Genomic DNA, 20,439 nt, shown 5'->3' with positions numbered 1-20,439 from the left:
AGAGGAAGGCTGAACCCTTGCAGAAACCAGCAGCCATCTTGCTCTAACACGTGGCAACAGACTTTGGTGAAGGAAGTAACTCACTCTTTATGACCTTGTGACTACACGCTTCCACCCCAAATAAATATGCTTTATAAAAGCCAAGAGATTCCTGGTATTTTGTATCAGCACCCCTTTGGCTGACTAATACATTCACAATCATCAAAAAACTAGACACAACCCAAATGTCACTGGTATATCCATACAAAGGTATACTATGGAGCAATAAAAAGGAATATATTAGTGATACATGTAACATCATGGATGAATCTCAAATGAATTATTCTTTAAGGAGCCAGTCTCAAAAGGCTACATAATGTATAATTCCATTTATATGACATTCTGGAAAAAGCAAGACTATACGGTCTTTGAATGTGGTGACTCATGTCTAGATTAATATAAAAATGTCCCTCATACTTGAATTCATTTCACATCTGTCAAAACGATTCACCCAAAATATTTTCAACATACCCACTCTCCTTTTATTATGTAACTTTATTAAGTCTAAATTCTTCAGCCTAACTTTCAAGGTCCTATATAATCAAGTCAAAACACACTAATAATTTCCAAATAGTCATAACAGATTATTTTTCTATATTTTCCTAAATTTTTTTTGTTTTTAAAAAATGTTTTATATTTAGCCCCTAACACACACACTGTACTAAAGACCTATAAGAACACAAATAACTTAAATGCAAAGAACTTTAGATATGAACGAAAAATTCAAAGTGACCAATAACATATGAAAAAACAGAATAAGGATAATCTCTTCGAATAACCATGGAGTGACTTTCAGATACATTATTAAGTACAAAAGCAAGGTGGAAAAGAATATATTCAGTATGCTAGCTTACTGAGTAAGAACGGGGAATAATAATATATGTATATTTGTAGATATGTAATATGTATGTGTGATTTTTACAAAACAAAACACAGGAAAGATAAACCATAACCTAACAAAATTGATTATCTACAGAAGGTAAGATAGAAATAGGCTGTATATTTTAAAGTTTTGACTCTTTAAATATATTGTTTAAATATATGTTTAAATTTGAATATGAAATATTTCTTAGATAAGGGGTCTGCAAACTTTTTCTGTAAAAGGGCTAGATACCAAAAGCGGGCCACTTTCAGGTCTCTTTCACATGTTCTTTGTTTTGTTTTATAAAGACCTCTAAAAATACAAAAAACTATTCTTAGGTGGCAAGCTATACCAAAACAAGTAGGCTGGATTTGGATTCCAGGCTGGTTTATCTTCTTCTGTATTATATAATAGTAATATATTTTATCAATGTTAAAAGTGGTTAAAAAAGAGAATGTCCTTGCTCTTAGGAGATACATGCTTATGTGTGTGTATTGTGTGTATGTAGACATATACACATATGTATATATGTGTATATACACACATGCATAGAAAGAAAGCAAACAGCAAAATGTTAACAACTGATGAATACAGATGAAGAACACATGAATGTTCATTGCATAATTCTTGCAACTTTTCTGTAGGTTTTACATTTTTCCAAAACAGTTGGGAGGAAAGAAGAAGCAACCTCAGTTGACTAAATCTAAAAGGATAGGTAGGATTCATATGGAAGAAAGGGGGAGGGAAAGAAGAGAGAAAATTGTTCTAGTCAGTGAGAATGTTGTGGGGAAAAGCCTGGACATGAGAAGTTTCGCAAATGGAAAAGATGAAACCAGCCCAGCCAAGTTCATGGAGAAAAGGATAGGACAAGGACGAAAAGTTGTGGTCAGATTTTTCCAAGGGTCTTGCCCAGGGTCCTCTAACTTCAAATCCTGTAACCTTTCCAATATAAGAGTCTGCCAAGAAACAGAGTCTAAAATTTTTCATTTATTAGACAAAGGAGGACTTTGGAAGTTTTCTGGGCAGGGAAGTGACCAAAAAGTAGTTTGGGAAGATTAAAACAAATCTCATCCTAATTCTCTAACCTTATTCTCTAGCCTTACCACTTTCCAAAAATCATCCTTGCTCCAGTCAAGTCGCACAGACATGCCACACTCTTCTTGTACCATTTTAGCATTTACTTGGTCTGAAGTTGTATTAAGATATTTTATCTTCTCATGCAGTAAGCTCCCCCAAAACTCAGAAACCAAGGGTCCATCTTAGACTTCTTCTTGTCCCTCCTTCCCCTGAACCTGGGTCTGGGTCTCAGTAAGATGCCCCTCTGTGCTTCCCAACGAACCTTGAATACTGCCATATTTGAATACATAAGAGACTACTGGACTTCCGGGAAGATGGCGGACTAGAAAGACAAGGGACTCTCGTCTCCTCCAGAAAAATAGTTAAGAGGACAGGCTGAAACAGCCTAGAAAAAGATCTTCATGGGTTTAGGACACCAGACAAAGGCTGGACACTGCCCAGAGGAGAGAGGGACAAAGGAAGGTAACTGCGACGACAGAACTGTGAGTTGAAACCAGAGGCTGCTGCTGCCAGCATCATCCCCCACACTATAGACCCTTGAGAATTCTAGGGCTTGTAGCTACAAAGGGGGCTCCGGGGATCTACCACACCAGGAAGGGGGAGAAAGAGGGACACAGCCAAAGGCTGACTCAACTTCTGACCCACAAATTTGGTCTGCTGTGTCCCATGAGCCCTTCCAGGCCAGATGCAACCACACACTGGTTTGCCCTGGGAGCCAGGAAAGGACTGGAGAAATATGACCCTCACAACCTCCTCTCTTCTAGCTGGAATTAATGTTGAGGATGCCCCAGGAAAGGGGAGAGAGAGGGACACAGCCTAAGGCTGACTCAGCTTTTGACTCACAGATTTGGTCTGCTGTGCCCCAGGAGCCCTTCCCGGCTAAGTGGGGTTATGGCATTGTTCGCTTTGGAGCCAGCAAGGGGCTAAAGATATGATACTTCCCATCTCCTCCTCTACTAACAGGGAATAATTGTTGAGGACTCAGAGGGGAATGGAAATATTTCCAACCTGGTAAAGGGAAAGGGCTGCCAGAGAAGGATGAACTGTCTCAGAGAAAGTTTGAATTACAAGGCTCCTAGCCTCCAGACAGGAAGCTCTATCACAGTGATCTGGTCTGTGTTCCAACAAACACACTCCAACCAGGCATCCAACTGAGATCTGCCAAAGAGCGCCATCTGCTGGCAGACCAAGGAAGTGCATGCAAGAAAACTGAAAATAAGTAGACGAGGCTTTTTTCAGCCTTTATATCCTCCCTCCCCAAGGCCCTAGGAAGTGACTCTATAACTAATTACTGGTCCAGTGACCAGTTTTGACCAACCAGCTGGACAATCCTAACAATCCAGGTCAAGCCAAGAATCAGAGAGCAGTGGTAACACACAGCCTCCTGCCACTAAATCCCTACAAAAGAGAAAGAAATTGAGCATCTGAGTAAACTACATCCTAATCATATGTCTAGATATGTGCAAAAAATTACTAGCCATACTAAGAAAATAGAAGACATGGCCCAAGAAAATACATATATCAAAGTCCTAGAAGAGATGCAGAATTTGAGAGACCTAATCACCAAGATGCACACAAATTTCCAAAATCAAATTAATGGGTTAGAAGACAATATGGTCAAGGAGAGAAATGACATCAAGAAGACACTGAGGGAGCACAAAGAAGAATTTGAAATCCTGAACAGAAAAGTAACAGAGCTCATGGGAATGAAGAGATCAAAAATGCATTTAAGGAATACAATAGCAGACTCAAAGTGATAAAAGAAAGAATAAGTGATACAGAAGACAGAACAGCTAAAATGAAGAGAGAAAAGAATGGAAAAAATTAAGCAGGGGCTCAGAGAGACAACAAAAAATGCAACAACATACAAGTCATGGGAGTTCCAGAAGGAGAAGAGAAGGGAAAAGGGGCAGAAAGAGTATTTGAGGAAATCATAGCTGAAAATTTCCCTACTCTCATGAAAGAAATGAATTTAAATGTCCAATCAGAACAAGTCCAAAAACCTACTTCAAGACACATACTATTCAGAATGTCAAATGTCCAAGATAAAGAGAAAATTCTCAGAGCAGCAAGAGAGAAGCAAACCATCATGTACAAGCAACATCCAGTACGATCAGCACAGATTTCTCTTCAGAAACCATGGAAGTGAAAAGACCATGGTATGATACAATTAGGATACTGAAAGAGAAAAACTGTCAGCCAAGAATTCTTTATCCAACAAAACTGTCCTTCAATTATGAAGGTGAGTATAAAATATTCACAAACAAAAAGAAACTAAGAGAGTTTGCAAAAAGGAATCCACCTTTGCAGGAAATATTAAAGGGAGCCTTAGAACCTGAAAAAGACAGGAAAGACAGGCTTGGAGGAGAGTAGAGAAGAAAGACTAGCAGAAAGGATAACCAAAAGAATAAAAAAGACAGGCAAAACTAAGATATGACATAAGAAAACCAAAGAATAAAATGTAGGAAGTAAATGGTGCATTTACAGTAATATCATTAAATGTGAATGGATTAAACTCTCCAATAAAAAAATACAGGCTGACAGAATGGATAAAAAAACACGAGCCATCCACATGCTGCTTAAATGAAACTCACCTTAGACCAGGGATACACACTTGGCTGAAAGTGAAAGGCTGGAAAAAGATACCCCATGTGAATAGTAACCAGAAAAGATAAGGGTAGCTATACTAACATCAGACAAAACAGACTTTAAATGCAAAGAAGTTATAAGAGATACAGAAGGCCATTATTTATTAATAAAAGGGACAATCCACCAGGAAGATAGAAGAGTCAGAAATATCTATGCACCTAACCAGGGTGCCCCAAAATACATGAGACAAACTCTGGGAAAACTGAAGGGAGAAATAGACACCTCTATAATAATCGTTGGAGACTTCAACACCCCACTCACATCATTAGATAGAACAACTAGACAGAAGATCAACAAGAAAACAGAGCATTTGAACAATATGATAAATGAGTTAGACCTAACAGACATACACAGAACACTGCATCCAAACTCATGGGTTATATATATTCTTCTCCAGTGTCCATGGATCTTTCTCCAGGATAGATCACATGTTAGGGCACAATGCAGCTCTTACTAAATATAAAAAGACTGAAATTATACAAAGCACCTTCTCAGATTATAATGGAATGAAAAGTGGAAATCAATAATAGGCAGGAAAAAAGCAAGTTTGCAAATGTGTGCAGGCTGAACAGCACACTCCTAAATAATCGGTGGGTCAAGGAAGAAATTACAAGTGAAATCAGGAAATATATTGAGACAAATGAAAACGAGAACACAATGTATCAAAACTTATGGGATATAATGAAGGCAGTTTTGAGAGGGAAATTTATAGCCCTAAATGCCTATATTAAAAAAGAAGAGCTAAACTCAAAGATTTAACTGAAAAAACTAGAGAAACTAGAAAAGAATAGCAAACCAATCCCAAAGCAAGCAGAAGGAAAGATATAATAAAGATTAGAGCAGAAATAAATGAAATTGAAACCAAAAAAATAGGGAAAATTAACAAAACCAAAAGCTGGTTCTTTGAGAAGATAAATAAAACTGACAAACCTCTAGGTAGACCAACAAAGAAAAAAAGAAGATGCAAATAAGTACAATCAGAAATGAAAGGGGGGAAGTTAAAACTAACTCCACAGAAATAAAAAGAATCATAAGAGGATATTATGAGAAACTGTATGCCAACAAACTAGACAACCTAGATGAAATGAACAAATTCCTAGAAATGCACAAACAACCTACACTGATGCTACAAGAAATACAAGAACTTAACAAACTAATCACATTTAAGGAGATTGAATCCATCATTGAAAAACTCCTAGCAACGAAAAAAAGTCCAGGACCAGATGGCTTCACAGATGAATTCTACCAAGCGTTGTGAAAAGAATTAATACCAATCCTGATTAAACTCTTCCAAAAAACTGAAGAGGGAAAATTACCCAACACATTTTATGAAGCCAACATCATCCTAATACCAAAGCCAGATAAAGATACAAGAAAAGAAAATTACAGACCAATCTCTCTAATCAACATAGATGCAAAAAATTCTCAACAAAATACTTGCAAATTGAATCCAACAGAATATCAAAAGACTTATACATCATGATCAAGTGGGATTTATTCCTGGTATGCAAGGCCGGTTCAACATAAGAAAATCAATCAACGTAATACACCACATTAACAAACTGAAGGGAAAAAAAAATGATCATCTCAATTGATGCAGAAAAGGCATTCAACAAAATCCAGCATCCTTTTTTGATAAAAACACTTCAAAAGATAGGAATAGAAGGAAAATTCCTCAAAATGATAAAAGACATACATGAAAAACACACAGCCAACATCATACTCAATGGGGAAAAGTTGAAAGCTTTCCCCTGATGTTCAGGAACAAGGCAAGGATGCCCACTGTGAGTCACCATTGTTCTTCAATATTGTACTAGAAGTTCTAGGTAGGGCAATTAGACAAGAAAAAAAACTAAAGGCATCCAAATAGGAAAAGAGGAAATAAAACTCTCACTGTTTGTGGATGACATGATCCTGTACTTAGAAAATTCTGAAGAATCCACAACAAAGCTACTTGAACTAATAAATGAGTTCAGCAAAGTGGCAGGATACAAGCTCAACACACAAATATCAGTAATGTTTTTGAACACTAGTACTGAACCATCTGAGGAGGAAATCAGGGGGAAAATTCCATTTTCAATAGCAAAAAAAACCTCAAAGTATCTAGGAATTAATTTACCAAAGCACAAGACCTAAACTACAAAACAATTCTAAAAGAAATTTTAAAAGTCCTAAACAAATAGACATTCTGTGTTCATGGATTAGAAGAATAAATATCATGAAGATGTCAATCTTACCCAAACTGACTTATAGAGTCAATGCAATACCAATCAAAATCCCAACAGCTTACTTTACAGAACTAGAAAAGGCAAATTCATTTGGAAGGGAAAGTGCACCCGAATAGCCAAAAGCATTTTAAAAAAGAAGAGCAATGTGGGAGGAATTTCACAGACCTTGAAACATATTACAAAGCTATCATGGACAAAACAGCATGGTACTGGCATAAAAATAGATCAGTGGAATAGAATTGAGAGTCAATAAATAAACCCTCACTGCTATAGTCTACTGGTTTTTGAGAAACCTACCAAGTCCATGTTGATGGGACAAAACAGCCTCTTAACAAATGGAGCTGCAAGAACTGGATATCTATAGCCAAAAGAATGAAAGAGGACCCTATGTCACTCCCTATCCAAGTATCAACTCAAAATGGATCAAAGACTAAATATAAAAGCCAGGACCATAAAACTACTAGAAGAAAATGTAGGGAAACGTCTTCAAGACCTTGTGGTGGTGGTTTCCCGGACTTTACACCCACAGCACAAGCAACAAAAGGAAAAATAGATAAATGGGCCCTCCTCAAAATTAAATACTTTTGCACCTCACAGGACTTTGTGAAAAGGTAGCCAACTAAATGGGAGAAAATATTTGGAAATCACATATCCGATAAGGGTTTAATATCCAGGATATATAAAGAGATGTTACAACTCAATAATATGAAGACAAACAACCCAATTAAAAAATGGGCAGAAGACTCAAACAGACATTTGTCCAAAGAAGAAATACAAATGGCAAAAAAACACATGAAGAAATGCTCAACATTGCTAATGATTAGGGAAACGCAAATCAAAACTACAATGAGTTATCTTTTCACACCTATCAAAATGGCCACTATTAAAAAGACAGAGAACTACAAGTGTCGTCGAGCATGTGGAGAGATAGGAACACTTATTCACTGTTGGTGGGAAGGCAGAATGGTACAGCCACTGCAGAGGACTGTTTGGCAGTTCCTAAAGAAGTTGAATATAGAATTGCCACATGATCCTGCAATACCACTACTGGGTATACACCCAGAAGAACTGAGAGCAGTGTTATGAACAGACATCTGCACAACAATGTTCATAGCAACATTATTCACAATTGTCAAAAGTTGGAAAGAACCCAGGTGTCTATCAACTGATGAATGGATAAACAAACTGTGGTCTATTCACATGATGGAATATTATGCAGCTGTAAGAAGAAATGAAGCCGTAAAGCATATGACAACATAGATGAACCTGGAGGACATTATGTTGAGCAAAGCAAGCCAGACACAAAAGGACAAATACTGTAGGACTCCGTTACTATGAACCAAATATAATGTGTAACATATTTTATGATTAAAAAAAAAAGTATACATATCCAGTACACTTAATTGAGAAATGTATGTTTTAATTCAACTGATTTTCTTCTTAATCTATAATTGTTTATATTTTCAATTATTAAATATACAAAATAAAGTTAAAACAAAAAGAGACTACTGTGCTTGTTAATTTTTAGGACTCCCCCAATTAGACAGTACAGAAGGTATTGCTCATATTTGTGTCCCACGGCCTAGAACAGAGAGGGCTTGAGGTTTATTGATACAAAAACAGTGTTTTTATGTGCATCTTTGTGTTTAGCAAAATGCTAGACAATAGGGATCAATCTCAGTGGGGAGGAACCCTAAGGGTTGCCAGTCAGTTTTAAACTGACAGAAATCAGCAGGGTCTCAAGGAAATAGGAAACTTCAAGCCTGTCCAATCAGTACCTGGCTAATGTTGCATAAACTCAATACTGTCACCTGAATAAATATTTTTAGCCCCTATATTACCCATGGTCACCCACTGCACACTTACTACTGAGCTCCAGCCTCTTCCTTGCTCTTGGGGTGACAGGATGGTTAGAAGTTTGACGAGATTTGGAGGTGGAGTGCCTTGATTCAATCCTTTTCACCACATTCTCTGCTGTGGTCCGAGAAGGGCTTTCTATGCTCTTAATCCTGTTTTCCATGGGCTTATGGCACCTGGGGCTGCCTCCTCGTAGCTTATCCAGCTCTGCAAATAGTTCTGGGGACAGTGGTCTGAACTTCTTTTCATTCCAGGACAGTTTCACAAAGAGTGTCTTCTCATTTTTCAGATTTATAGGTATCACTTCATCTGGGGCTAAAGCTACGACCTGAATTTAGGAATACAGATAAGTAGGAGGAGATCAGGACCGAAAGAACCAAGGAACGCTGGCTGCATTAGAGCTATGATTTGAAAACGTTTAAGTCTGCATTTGTGCCTGGAATGTTATATTTTCAATCTAAATAGTCACAGATATTGCACAGTGTGTTTATAGAGAAACATACAAGAATAGTTAATACTTACTGTTCATTTACTCATTTAATCAGTAATGGCTTAAAAACTGTCAATGAAATATCCAAAGTAAATTATTTCTCGTTTCATTTTTGAAATGTTTATTGGCTTCTCACCTTAATTCCTACTTCTATAGCCCTTGTTTAAGTGCATATCATCTCACTCCTAGATTATTTCCACAGATCTCCCCTCTGCAGCTGATATCCATACTTCACATTATTTTCTTTTCTGGTAAATTCTATTCACCCATGCCAAATGTCCCCATAAACACTTCTAGGTATGCTCCCTTGCTCAAGTATATAGTGGCTCCCCACTGTAACAAGATCAGATTACTTAGATCTTCTAAAATCTGGTCCCATTTTACCTACCAAGTGCTCAGTACTCCTCAAAATGTCCTTCCTTAACCATTAAGTCTTGGCTTGTCATGGTCTTATTCATTCCCACCATTGTGCTCCTGCCTAAGATACCCACTTCCTTCCTCTCTTCTGCTTTTCCAAATCTACCCATCCTGATGCTTCAACTTCTACATCTGCCTTTCACTATGTCAGCTTTCTCTCTCACTAATTAACCAGAGTTGGTCCTAGAATGTAGCATATGTGATGCTGGGCCAACAGACTGGAAGGCAGGCTGGAAAAATCTGACTGGAGTCATGCCAGGCCAAAGTCTCTCTGCCCTACCATTAAATCAACCACCAAAATCACCAAACTACCACAGTTCACCCCACAATCTAATCTAATCTTTGGGGCCTGAGTAGCTCCAGGAATAAATTATATCTTCAGTCTCCAAACCAGCGGGTCAATTCAGCCTAAAAACCAGCAGCTCAGTAGCAACTGAGGTACCAGAAAATCTTGTAATACAAGTTTGCCTTTAGCAATAAGCACTCTTTGTACCAATTTATGCAAAGTGAAGCACTCATTCAAGCATTCATGTTCAGACCCCCCAATGCTTTATGTCTGCCACAGTCATAGCTAAAGATAATTTCCCACTGAGATATATTTGCTAATTCCTGCTCATTCCTCAGGTCACAACATAAATATCACTTCCTCTAGGAAGCTCCTAACACATGGTAATTGCTTTCAATAAATGTTTGTCCAGATCAAGCAAGCAGATAAACAGAGAAGAGACAGGTTAAAACTCATTTCCTGTGTTGTAAATTAGAGCCCACAATATTTCTGAGGCCATACAGTTTAGGAGGCAGAAATAAGTTTCAAGATAGAGCTCAGATCAAGGCACCACCTACCTTCACAGGGCCAATGATGGTCTCAGCATTGATGTTGCTATCACAGGCAGGGTAATCATACCAGAATATCTCCTGTGCAGCAGGCTTCCGGCCCAACAAATGCTGTTTACACACAGGGACTTCACAGAATCGGATAAACCACTGCACCCGAGCGCGTTTCTTACAATTAGGTTCAGAATCTAGGAAGGATTAGATGGAGAGGGAAAGGTTAAGGAAATGCACAAACACACCTAATAAAATAAACATTTATTGAGTCCTTCCTATGTGCCAGACACTGTGCTAAGTACTTTACATGTATAACCTTTAATCCTCACTACAACTCCACAAGGTAGGTCCTATGGTTATCCTCCTTTTATAAATGAAGAAATCAAGTTACAGGGACTTAATTAATTTGTCAAAGGTCCCAGGACCAACCTGCAGCCATCTGCCTCTGCCCAATATCCGTGTTCCTCCCACTTTGCCCTATTTCTTAATGGTGCTGTCAATTGAGGAATTACAAGAGGCATTTGAGAAGAGCTACTCTAATCACAGACACTTAGCAAATTAATCTTGCAAATCATCAGTGATTATACAGAAGTCAACAAACAGCAGCAAAGTAAAAACCCTAGCAAAAACTAGTACACAAGCCACAGATATAACGTCTGGCAAAGGGATGCATTAGCTTCAAATGGAAGGATACAGACTGTTTAGTGCCATCATCACTGCTCCTTCTCTTCCTTAGCTCTTCAGAGAATTACTGAAGCCATCCAACAGATTTATGTTTAGAGTCTAAAATCTAAACACAAAAGCCCAAACTTCTGCTGATGTGTTCACCCAGTGAATATTAGTTTGATGAGATTTTTCTCCCACCTATCTGTGCAATATAAAACATCTTTATCTATGCCTGCTCCATCAGTTCCTTCTTTTAGGCATATTAAACTACCACTGGACAAACTACCATGTAATTTCTCTCTTGGACCTTGAAAGATGCTGTTTTGTGTTGCTTCAAATTGCCATCTCTCTTATTAATCCTCTTTTTGGAACTCTGTCCCATAACAACCTTTCTCTACTCTCCTCTGTTCTGTAGAGAGCTAGAAACTAGGAAATTCAATGTAGGCTTATAGGCTTGGCTTAACATGACCTTCCCTCTTGCTCCCCTAGCCTTAGGGACAGTAGTGGCTTTCTGCACTTACTAATCCCTGGAAAACATCACCTTCCCCTTTGTAACTCCAGTTTGTTCAACACTTGAAATTGAGTCCTTTATGTAAAACACTTAAAGTGTTTTGTTTTCCTGATTGCATACCAAATGATACAACTTTTCAATCCAACTTACCTCCTATGTAAAGAACCTGCACTTGCAAAATTCTTTACTGGCTTCCTTATGACAAAATAAAGGATACATCTCTATCATAGAGCAAATCATCTATTTTCCCCACTTCTTCCTGAACTCATTCTTTCTCTCCACTGCAAAAATCCTATCTTAATAGATATTCTTACCCACCTAAAACAATAAAAGAAAAGCTAAATACTTGAGCCCTCCCTTTCCATTTTACCTAATACAGCTTTGATGAGTGTAGATGTTCACTAGATAGAAGAGTGTACAACAAGTGCTTAGTGACATACCTCACAGTCAAAGGTGCCCTGTACAGAGCTGTGAACAGAAGAATCAGTAATTTCCCCTATCCCAACAACTACACTTTCCAATCATTCATAGGGAATGGTTTTCACTCCAGCCTGAAACTTACCATCTTCAAACAACTCAACCAATTTAGCAACATATGGATTTTCATCATCATCCCCTTCAATCAACACAAATTGTCCAACTTGGATGTGAATCTCAGTTGAACAACCTTCTATTTTCACACACATTTCTCTAGGAAGTAATAGAGAAGCATGTTAGAAAATCGCTTAGGGTGAGCAAAGATCTTTAGGCACTCTGGGCATAAAGTAAGTACTTTCCAATTGGAAAGTACTTTCCTAGTCCCCTAAATAATTTCTCTCAGCTGATCAATTCTTCTACTGGGAAATCAATTCCCCTAGTTGTATGCAAGAACAGAGGAAAGGGGTTAATTATTTTAGTATGAGAGAAGAATTTGGAGGCTTTAATATGAACTCTAAATTCTCTCAATTATTGGCATAGGCTTCCCAAGGCTGGAAAGCTACCCAATAATAATATGAACAATTCAGAGACATCTAAGGCTGGAAAGGACATGGTAACAACAACTAATCCTACACTGTTAAGGTACATAATTACATAATATCCACTTTAAATAGATAGAACATTATCATACATTTCAAATTTTATTAGCCTGCCATAACAATTTATTCCCCTATCTCTAACTGCTATATTTATTCTACCATCTTCTTGTATCAGACAAAACCCCTGTTTACAATCAAATGGTATCTACCATCCCTTAATCCTCAATCTACAGTAACCAGAATATGCTAGCAGTTTATCTTGGAGACACTGCATTTCCAGGACAACCAAAGGAACCCATCACTCACTTGTAGGTTTGGTAGCGCAGTTTTCGATCCAACAATGGCCTGCCAACCCATAAGTAAGTCTGTCTGGTCTTCATCCTGGTGGGGTAGGATGTCATGGTTCCTGTGTAAAAGCTACTAACTCTGAGTTACATGAAAATTCTCTTGTGTTCAATAGGTTCAGCTTTCTTTTCTGTCCCTGCTACACTACCACACATTTTAGACTTAGAAAACATTTTCTCTGAGGAAAAAGATTCTGTGAAGATGAAACACAAGCATTTAGTATCATCTGTGTACGTCTTATAATGTGTTGTGTACTTCTTCCAACCCAGGGATAAAGGGAAGGTCAACACAAGAAAAGACAATATATAAACGTTTGGCAATATTTACTAGGTTTAAGGCCCAAAGATAGGAGTGAAATATATAACAATTCAGAACTAAAAGACAATGATACAGTAATTTTAAGTGTCATAACAACACTTACAATCTACATAGGGATAAACTGTAAATGCCCTAAAGAACAACTAATAGTAAGAAAAAAGAAAGAAAATCCAGTGTTACTGGAGGTTAGAGGACCAAGCCTGTGGCTGTTCCAGGAAGGGCTACTTACAGAGGCTTCCTGTGCAGAATATTGTGTAACAAATAGAAAGTGGCAAGGTAGAATGAAATGAAGTATTCTAAGGAATGGAGGCAAAAACAGGCAAGCTGAATTGAGGGATTTGCAATGGGTTTTGTCAGGTATATCATTCCACTTACATTTAAAAATGATCAGAGTCACTAACCTGTACTGCTGTGGCAGTTGGAAGATACTGTTCTTTATAGCTGATAGGTTCCAGATCTGAGGATTGTGAATAGCTGAAAAGAAAGGCTTGTATTAAAGTACATGGGATTAAAAAAATATAGTTTTAGTGTTAAAAATAGACATGTGAATGAAAAATCCAAACACATCAGATAATCCTTTTTTGTTTTATATGGAGTTACTGGATATAGAAGCCAGGACCTCAAACATGGGAAGCAGGTGTTCGGCCACTGAGCTACATTTGCTCCCCAATGAGAGTTGTTTTTTTTCATTTGTTTTGTTTTTAGAAGTACTATGGATTGAATCCAGGACCTTGTACATGGGAAGCAGGCACTCAACCACTTGAACTATACCCATTTCCCTGATAACCCTTTTTACAATTTAGAAACTGAAATCTACTAGTCCTAATAATAATTGCAATCAGGTATTTTAAGTTTAGGTAATTAAAAAATAAACCTTTTCCCTGAATTCCATGCTTTTCTTATAGAGTTAAAATTTGGCAAAAGTGGAATTTAAAAAAGAACATCCAGCCTGTGAGAATTGCTCTGAATTATCTACAGAGGGACCAATTTTAGCCTATGTTGAAAACAAAAGAATTAGAACAGCATATCAACATACTAATTAAACAAGTTGGTTTCCTAAAATTCAGTGGCATTATATCTACATTATATTGGGGAACATTTTGATCAATAAGATTTCCTATTTTTAAAGATGTCTAATAGACTTTATTTACAGCATGTCTTAAATTACATTATTTAACTAAACTTTATACTAAATTATTTATAGTTTACTTACAATCAGTTTACTAATACTATTAAAATCAATCTAATTTTCATTAAGAATATTGTGGAAATGAACAAAAAGCAAAAACTGCTTAATGAGTAAAAGCAAGTAGAAGACTTACACTCAAGTAAAAAATTAATTTGGAGTCATAATATGCAGGAATCTTTTGCCAAAAATGTAAAAATGTTTGAATCCAAATAAATGTTCAAAGAACACTAAATTACCTTTGATATATATTCCTTTTGATGGATGATCTAACACGGAACTGTCAGAAGTAAAACTTGGAACTTTCCACCTTTTCCACAATGAAATCAGGCAAAATATGCTACTGAAATACAGACAAAATTCAAAAAATGAATTGCAGTACTTTCTATGCTCTCACTAAAAGAATGTGAAAATCACAGAGTGCTTTGTATCAGACTGGTGTTTTCCAGCACACTCTACAATTCTTGAATAATCTAATCAAGACAGCCTAGACTTGCTACTTTGATGATGACATTTGATTCCAGTGGCAGTGATCTCATTTTTCAGACCAAAAATTGGTATACAGAGGCACTATCTCCATAAATATAAGGTACTTATTTATGTCTAAGGGCATCAAATTCACACTCACAACTGTTTTATATCCAAATCATACTTTAGCCTACTAACCACTTTGGAAAATGGCAGTGTCTACTAAAGTAGAATAAATGCATCCCCTATGACCCAGCAATTCCACTCCAAGGAATATATCCAAGAGAAGAGAAATACATACATTTCATCAAAAGATATGAACATAAATGCTCATAGCAACATGAACCAACTACAAATGCATGCAACAAGGTGGGGGAAATCTCATAAAATAATGTTTAGCTAAAGAAATCAGACACCAAGGGAATACATACTACAATGCTATTACAGGCAAAAATGATCTATGGTTTTAGAACATATCTGAATGGATTATGTTCTCTTTAAGAAAATTTAATGAGTGGTGCATTTATGCACATTCATGTACTTTTCTGTATATATATGTTATTCTGCAATGAAAAGCCATAAGGAGTTCTTCTGAAGAGGTATCATAAGGAAATCAGAGCAGATGTCAGATCTCTGTACTGTATCCTACTCTTTTACACTATATCCAGCATTTCATCTCATTCCCCTATCAGCAGAGAAATTCTGAGAGGAGTGGTGAAAGTGGTCAAAAGGCAGGCCTGAGTCTGCCTAGCAAAATTGGCTTTGGTTTCTAGGAGATAGCTACTACAGGCTCTGGATGTCACAGATAATGGAAATATGGGACATACACACCACCCAGTCCAGAGGCCACACCAAGGGAAATAGATAAGGGGAGTCACAGTGAAAATAATGGTATTTATTGATCCACTATGATAGAAGGTTGAGCCAAAATTCTTGGCATATTTATCTCATTTAAATATGCCACAATATGCTCACAATGTGCACAAAATATGCTCACAATAATCCCAGAACAAAGCTGGTACACAGTTAAGTGCATAATAGACATTCAGTAATAAATAGTTGCTGAATGAAAGGTAGATGCTATTATCATTTCAAGGTGATAACTTGTCCAACATTATACAGTATGGTACAGCCTTAACTCAATCCTGAAGAGCTATTCCAATGACTTGTACACTTAACCATTTTACCTTTCACACTTGCTATGAAACTGGATGTTAACTCACGCCTGAAAGAGCTCACTTCTGGTGTGCTTATTACAAGTTAGGTTTCCCAACCACGACAGGATTCAACTGAGCCTCAGTTTCCCTACTCAGAAAATGAACAATGGAATCTTCCTTTCATTCGACAAATACTTTTAAAGCACCCACTGTGTGCCAGGCATTGTTCTAAGATTATTGACAATTAAGTGAGAAAATTACTTAAATTTATTTCCATCGGAGAGTGGCTCTTATCTTTTTAAAAGAAATTTCAATCATTTGATTACCGTTACGGAATTCACAAAATTCACACAAAACTTTGTACTCATAAACCTTCTAAAGTTGTCCTGTATTGCAGTTAAGAACTGTTGCAGTCCCATCCAAAACCTCCACTGGCATTCTATTAGTATTTTAAAGACAAGAAAACTACAACCCTAAATTGACATATCGAATCACTGATACCCAGGATAAGAAATCCGTATCTCATCTCTCATCTCCCGTGCTTTTCCGACTGTCATCTTCCGACTGTGAGACGAGAAGAATTAGAAAAGGTACCATCAGACTTCTCTCCTGGAAAGAAGGTGCCTGGGAGCCCAGCAGTTAAGAGCAGTTCATCTGGAGAAAGAAGGCCGGAGTAGGAGCCCAGGCCGCTTAGCCACAAGAAAATGACCCAGACAAGTCTCTCTAGGTGCAATTGCCACATCCGAAAAATGGGCACTAACTGCTGCTCCGCCTTCTCTGTACTGCAACACTGAAGCTCAAGAGGAAACGGATGCGAGTGCTTTATAAGGAGCAATGCAAATGGAAGGAGTAAAGATTTTTACTGAGGGTCTCAGAGCGCTGAAGGAAGGAATGATCGCTCATCGGCTGTTGACCTCCTGCTTCCTCATAGTAAATGAGTCCCTGGAGAAGCGGGAAGCAGTTTAGGAATCGGGGTGGCGAAAAGATGAACTCTCCTGCTAGGCTCAGAACAGTGCCTGACACTTAACAGGCACTTGATAAATGTCTGCTCAATGAATTAATGAATGAATGAGAACAACGTCCTCAAGTCCAGCGACTCAGGACTTCAGCGCGGGACACCAGACCCACCCGGCGCCCCGAGCTTCCTCAGATTGGGCGCAACGCCTCCGCTTACCACTGCCTCCACTTCAGGAGCTCCAGGGGCTGCAGCAATTGTAACTTGCCCCAGCTGGACTCAACCGGCTACAGCGACGTGGGCCTCACGCTCAAGCCAATGCCGGAATAAAAGCAGAAGCCTCGCTAGGAAAGGTGGAGAAAAGAAAATTTCGCGCCAAACGGCGTAGCCCCGCCCCCAGACCGTCTTCACGTCCTGTCACCGCCCACCTCCCCGCCCACCTAAGTGAAAACGCATGACGTACTTCCGCCAACGTACCGCGGCCATTATTGATTCGGGCGGCGACGCGGTTCGCGGAGAGAGGTTTCCGGAGTTAAGTTGGTTGTCTACACTATTATACTTCCGCCACGCCGTCTTTCTCCAGCGCTCTCGGGTTCTTTTAAACCTGGATATGACGCATTAAAGAACCCGACGGAAATAGAGCGGAAGGCTTTCTAAAATGGCGAACCGTACGGTGAAAGATGCACATAGCATCCACGGCACCAACCCTCAATATCTGGTGGAGAAGATCATTCGGACGCGAATCTATGAGTCCAAGTACTGGAAAGAGGAGTGCTTTGGACTTACTGGTGAGCGGGAGCGCGCGAACTTTGTGACCCAGTTCTCCTGACTGGGCGCCGGGAAGGTTGGCCTCTGGGGGCGTGACTGGTTCAGTGTCTGCGGGTGGCATTGGAGGGGAGTATGTCAGTCTTTCAAGAATATCTGAGCGCCATCTGTGTGCTAAGTCTTGTGTTGACCATAGGAACATGGATTAATCTGGTAGGGGCTTGTTCCTAAGGGCTTCTCAGTCGAGTTCTTTCAGTCTGATTATTTAAAGCTCAGGGAGCTGTATTGCTCCTCCGAAAGTCATATTGTTTATGTAAGTCACTGTTAAATTTTGGAATCTTGTAACGCTTACTTTTTTTTAATAACCTCCCCCACCCCCCAGATGGCCCTCTCGTTTGCTCATTTTTTGTGCTTGTTGTCTGCTGGTTGTCCGGTTTTTTCTTTAGGAGGCACCGGGAACCTGACCCGGAAACTCCCATGCGGAAGGCTAGCACTCAACTGCTTGAACCACATCCACTCTCTCACATTTACTTTTAAAAAGACCCTCTTCTCCTGCCTTAATTCTCTTCTTGGATTATCTCATCCACTCCACACCTTCAGTTACATCTTTTATTAGAAGCCATCAAATTTATCTCTCCAGGGAAGCAGACTTGGCCCAATGGATAGGGCGTCCACCTAACACATGGAATGTCCTCAGTTCAAACCCCAGGCCTCCTTGACCCGTGTGGAGCTGGCCCCTGCACAGTGCTGATGCCCGCAAGGAGTGCCCTGCCATGCAGAGGTGTCCCCTGCATAGGGGAGCCCCATGGGCAAGGAGTGCGCCCTGTAAGGAGATCTGCCCAGCGCGAAAGAAAGTTCAGCCTGCCCAAGAATGGCACTGCCCACACAGAGAGCTGACACAACAAGATGATGCAACAAAAAGAAACACAGATTCCTGGTGCCACTGGTGCCACTGATAAGGATAGAAGCCGTCACAGAAGAACAACAAGGGGGGATTAACAAAACTAAATAAATCTTTTTTTTTTTTTTTAAATTTATCTCTCCAGCCCACAGCTCTAAGATCCCTAATTCCAAGTCGTGACAATTCAGTATGTCTAAAAGTGAACTCATGACCTTTTACAAAAAGCCAAGTTCTCTTCCAAAGTTCACTGTGCTCTGGTCCTAGCAAAAATGTCAGGTTTTCTGAAAAGCCTTGCCTAACCACCACCCTCTCCGGTAATGGTGGATTAGATTCCCTTGTCCTAGATTTTCATTTCATTCTGCTGCTTCTTTCAACCACTCATCATACTTTGAAATCTTTTCCTATACTTTCTTCCTTGCCAGAATGTAAACTCCTTATGGGTAGTGATTGTGTTTGTCTTGTTTATCCATATACTTGTTATCTCTAGCCCTTAGCACAGTGCCTAGCCATAAGTCCCAGGTGTAATGTTGAGTGAATTAATGGCACAGACTTTATCCTAAAGGAACATGCAGTCTGATTTAAAAGCAACTTCTCATTAACAGTAGCTAAAATTTATTAAGTATTTACTATGTGCCATGTAGGTTCTTAGCATTTTACATGTCTTGTCTCATTCAATCCACACTACAGCCCTTAAGCTATGTACTTTCCTTATTCCAGATTTACAGTTGACCTGACGGAGTGGAAGAAAAGTAATATGACTTGCCTAAGTTCATATGGCTAGGGTTAGATTTTTTTTTTTGTCTTTTTAATTTTGTGGGGGAGGGGTTGATTTTAATATCAACATTGGGAAGTTAGTATGTCCATTCTGTAGAGGAGGAGAAGATTGATCAAGGTCATATAGCTATTAATGAGTTAATGATGTTGTGTTTTGGTGGTTATTACTGTTTTGTTTTGTTTTAACTCTTATCCAGCAGTTTTTCCCCTAGCATGATGATGATGAGCATGAATGCTAAAGTTAAGCTGCCTGGATTTAAATCCATGTTCTGCCACTTTATGGCTGTGGGCCTTGAGCAAGTCACTTAATCTTTCATAAGCCTTAGATTCCTTACCCAAAAATAGGGGCAATGCTAGAACTTAACCTTATGGCTTTGTTGTGAAGACTGAAAGAGATAATATGAAATGCTTAGCACAGTACCTGGCATATAGTAAGCTCTTGGTGTATACTAGCTGCTGTTATTGTAGTTACTACAAATAAGCATTTGCCTTCGTAATATTAAACTGGGATGTGTGTTCAGGAGCACTAAACCTTGATCTAACTTCTCCGCACTTCAGAGCAGGAAAAGCTTAACCCTTACACATCTGAGATGTCACTCTGTTGTGTATTTTTGTTTGTTTTGTTTTGGTTTTTTTTTTTTAGCTGAACTTGTAGTCGATAAAGCCATGGAGTTAAGATTTGTAGGTGGCGTCTATGGAGGCAACATAAAGCCAACTCCCTTTCTGTGCTTGACCTTGAAGATGCTGCAAATTCAGCCCGAGAAGGATATCATTGTAGAGTTTATCAAAAATGAAGATTTCAAGTGAGTGCACTGTTGACTAGTTAATACAAAAGTTCAGGTTTGGACAATCCAGAAATGGACTTTGGTTAAGTGGAGTTAATGCAATGTACTTCATTTCCAGAGTTCCACTCCAGGATTTTGCTCTTGA

General features: G+C 38.7%; 2 protein-coding genes across 4 annotated transcripts in view; one reads left to right on the top strand and one right to left on the bottom strand.

The window, feature by feature from the left end:
- The window catches only part of ORC1 (origin recognition complex subunit 1), a 35,919-nt gene extending 18,434 nt beyond the window's left edge, over positions 1-17,485 (bottom strand). The window contains exons 1-7 of one of the 3 annotated variants that reach the window (XM_058303588.2): positions 17,289-17,485; positions 14,729-14,832; positions 13,705-13,777; positions 12,947-13,046; positions 12,187-12,314; positions 10,463-10,641; positions 8,722-9,040 (exon numbers count right to left, since the gene is read on the bottom strand). In XM_058303588.2, coding sequence (XP_058159571.1) covers positions 8,722-9,040; positions 10,463-10,641; positions 12,187-12,314; positions 12,947-13,041 — 721 coding nt within the window. In that variant the 5' untranslated portion in view covers positions 13,042-13,046; positions 13,705-13,777; positions 14,729-14,832; positions 17,289-17,485. Of the gene's footprint in view, positions 1-8,721; positions 9,041-10,462; positions 10,642-12,186; positions 12,315-12,946; positions 13,058-13,704; positions 13,778-14,728; positions 14,833-17,288 lie in introns of those variants that run through there. The other 2 variants (XM_058303587.2, XM_058303589.2) reach the window with 2 other exon arrangements.
- Positions 17,486-17,536: 51 nt separating this feature from the next.
- PRPF38A (pre-mRNA processing factor 38A) overlaps positions 17,537-20,439 on the top strand; it is a 42,489-nt gene continuing 39,586 nt past the window's right edge. The window contains exons 1-2 of the mRNA XM_004476503.5: positions 17,537-17,857; positions 20,153-20,312. Of these exons, the coding sequence (XP_004476560.1) occupies positions 17,728-17,857; positions 20,153-20,312 (290 nt within the window). The 5' untranslated portion in view covers positions 17,537-17,727. The remainder of the gene's footprint in view (positions 17,858-20,152; positions 20,313-20,439) is intronic.

This window comes from Dasypus novemcinctus, chromosome 9 (assembly GCF_030445035.2).
Source record: "Dasypus novemcinctus isolate mDasNov1 chromosome 9, mDasNov1.1.hap2, whole genome shotgun sequence".
NCBI lineage: Eukaryota > Metazoa > Chordata > Mammalia > Cingulata > Dasypodidae > Dasypus > Dasypus novemcinctus.
The sequence above is the reverse complement of the archived record's forward strand: the minus strand, read 5'-3'. Positions and strand labels throughout refer to the sequence as shown.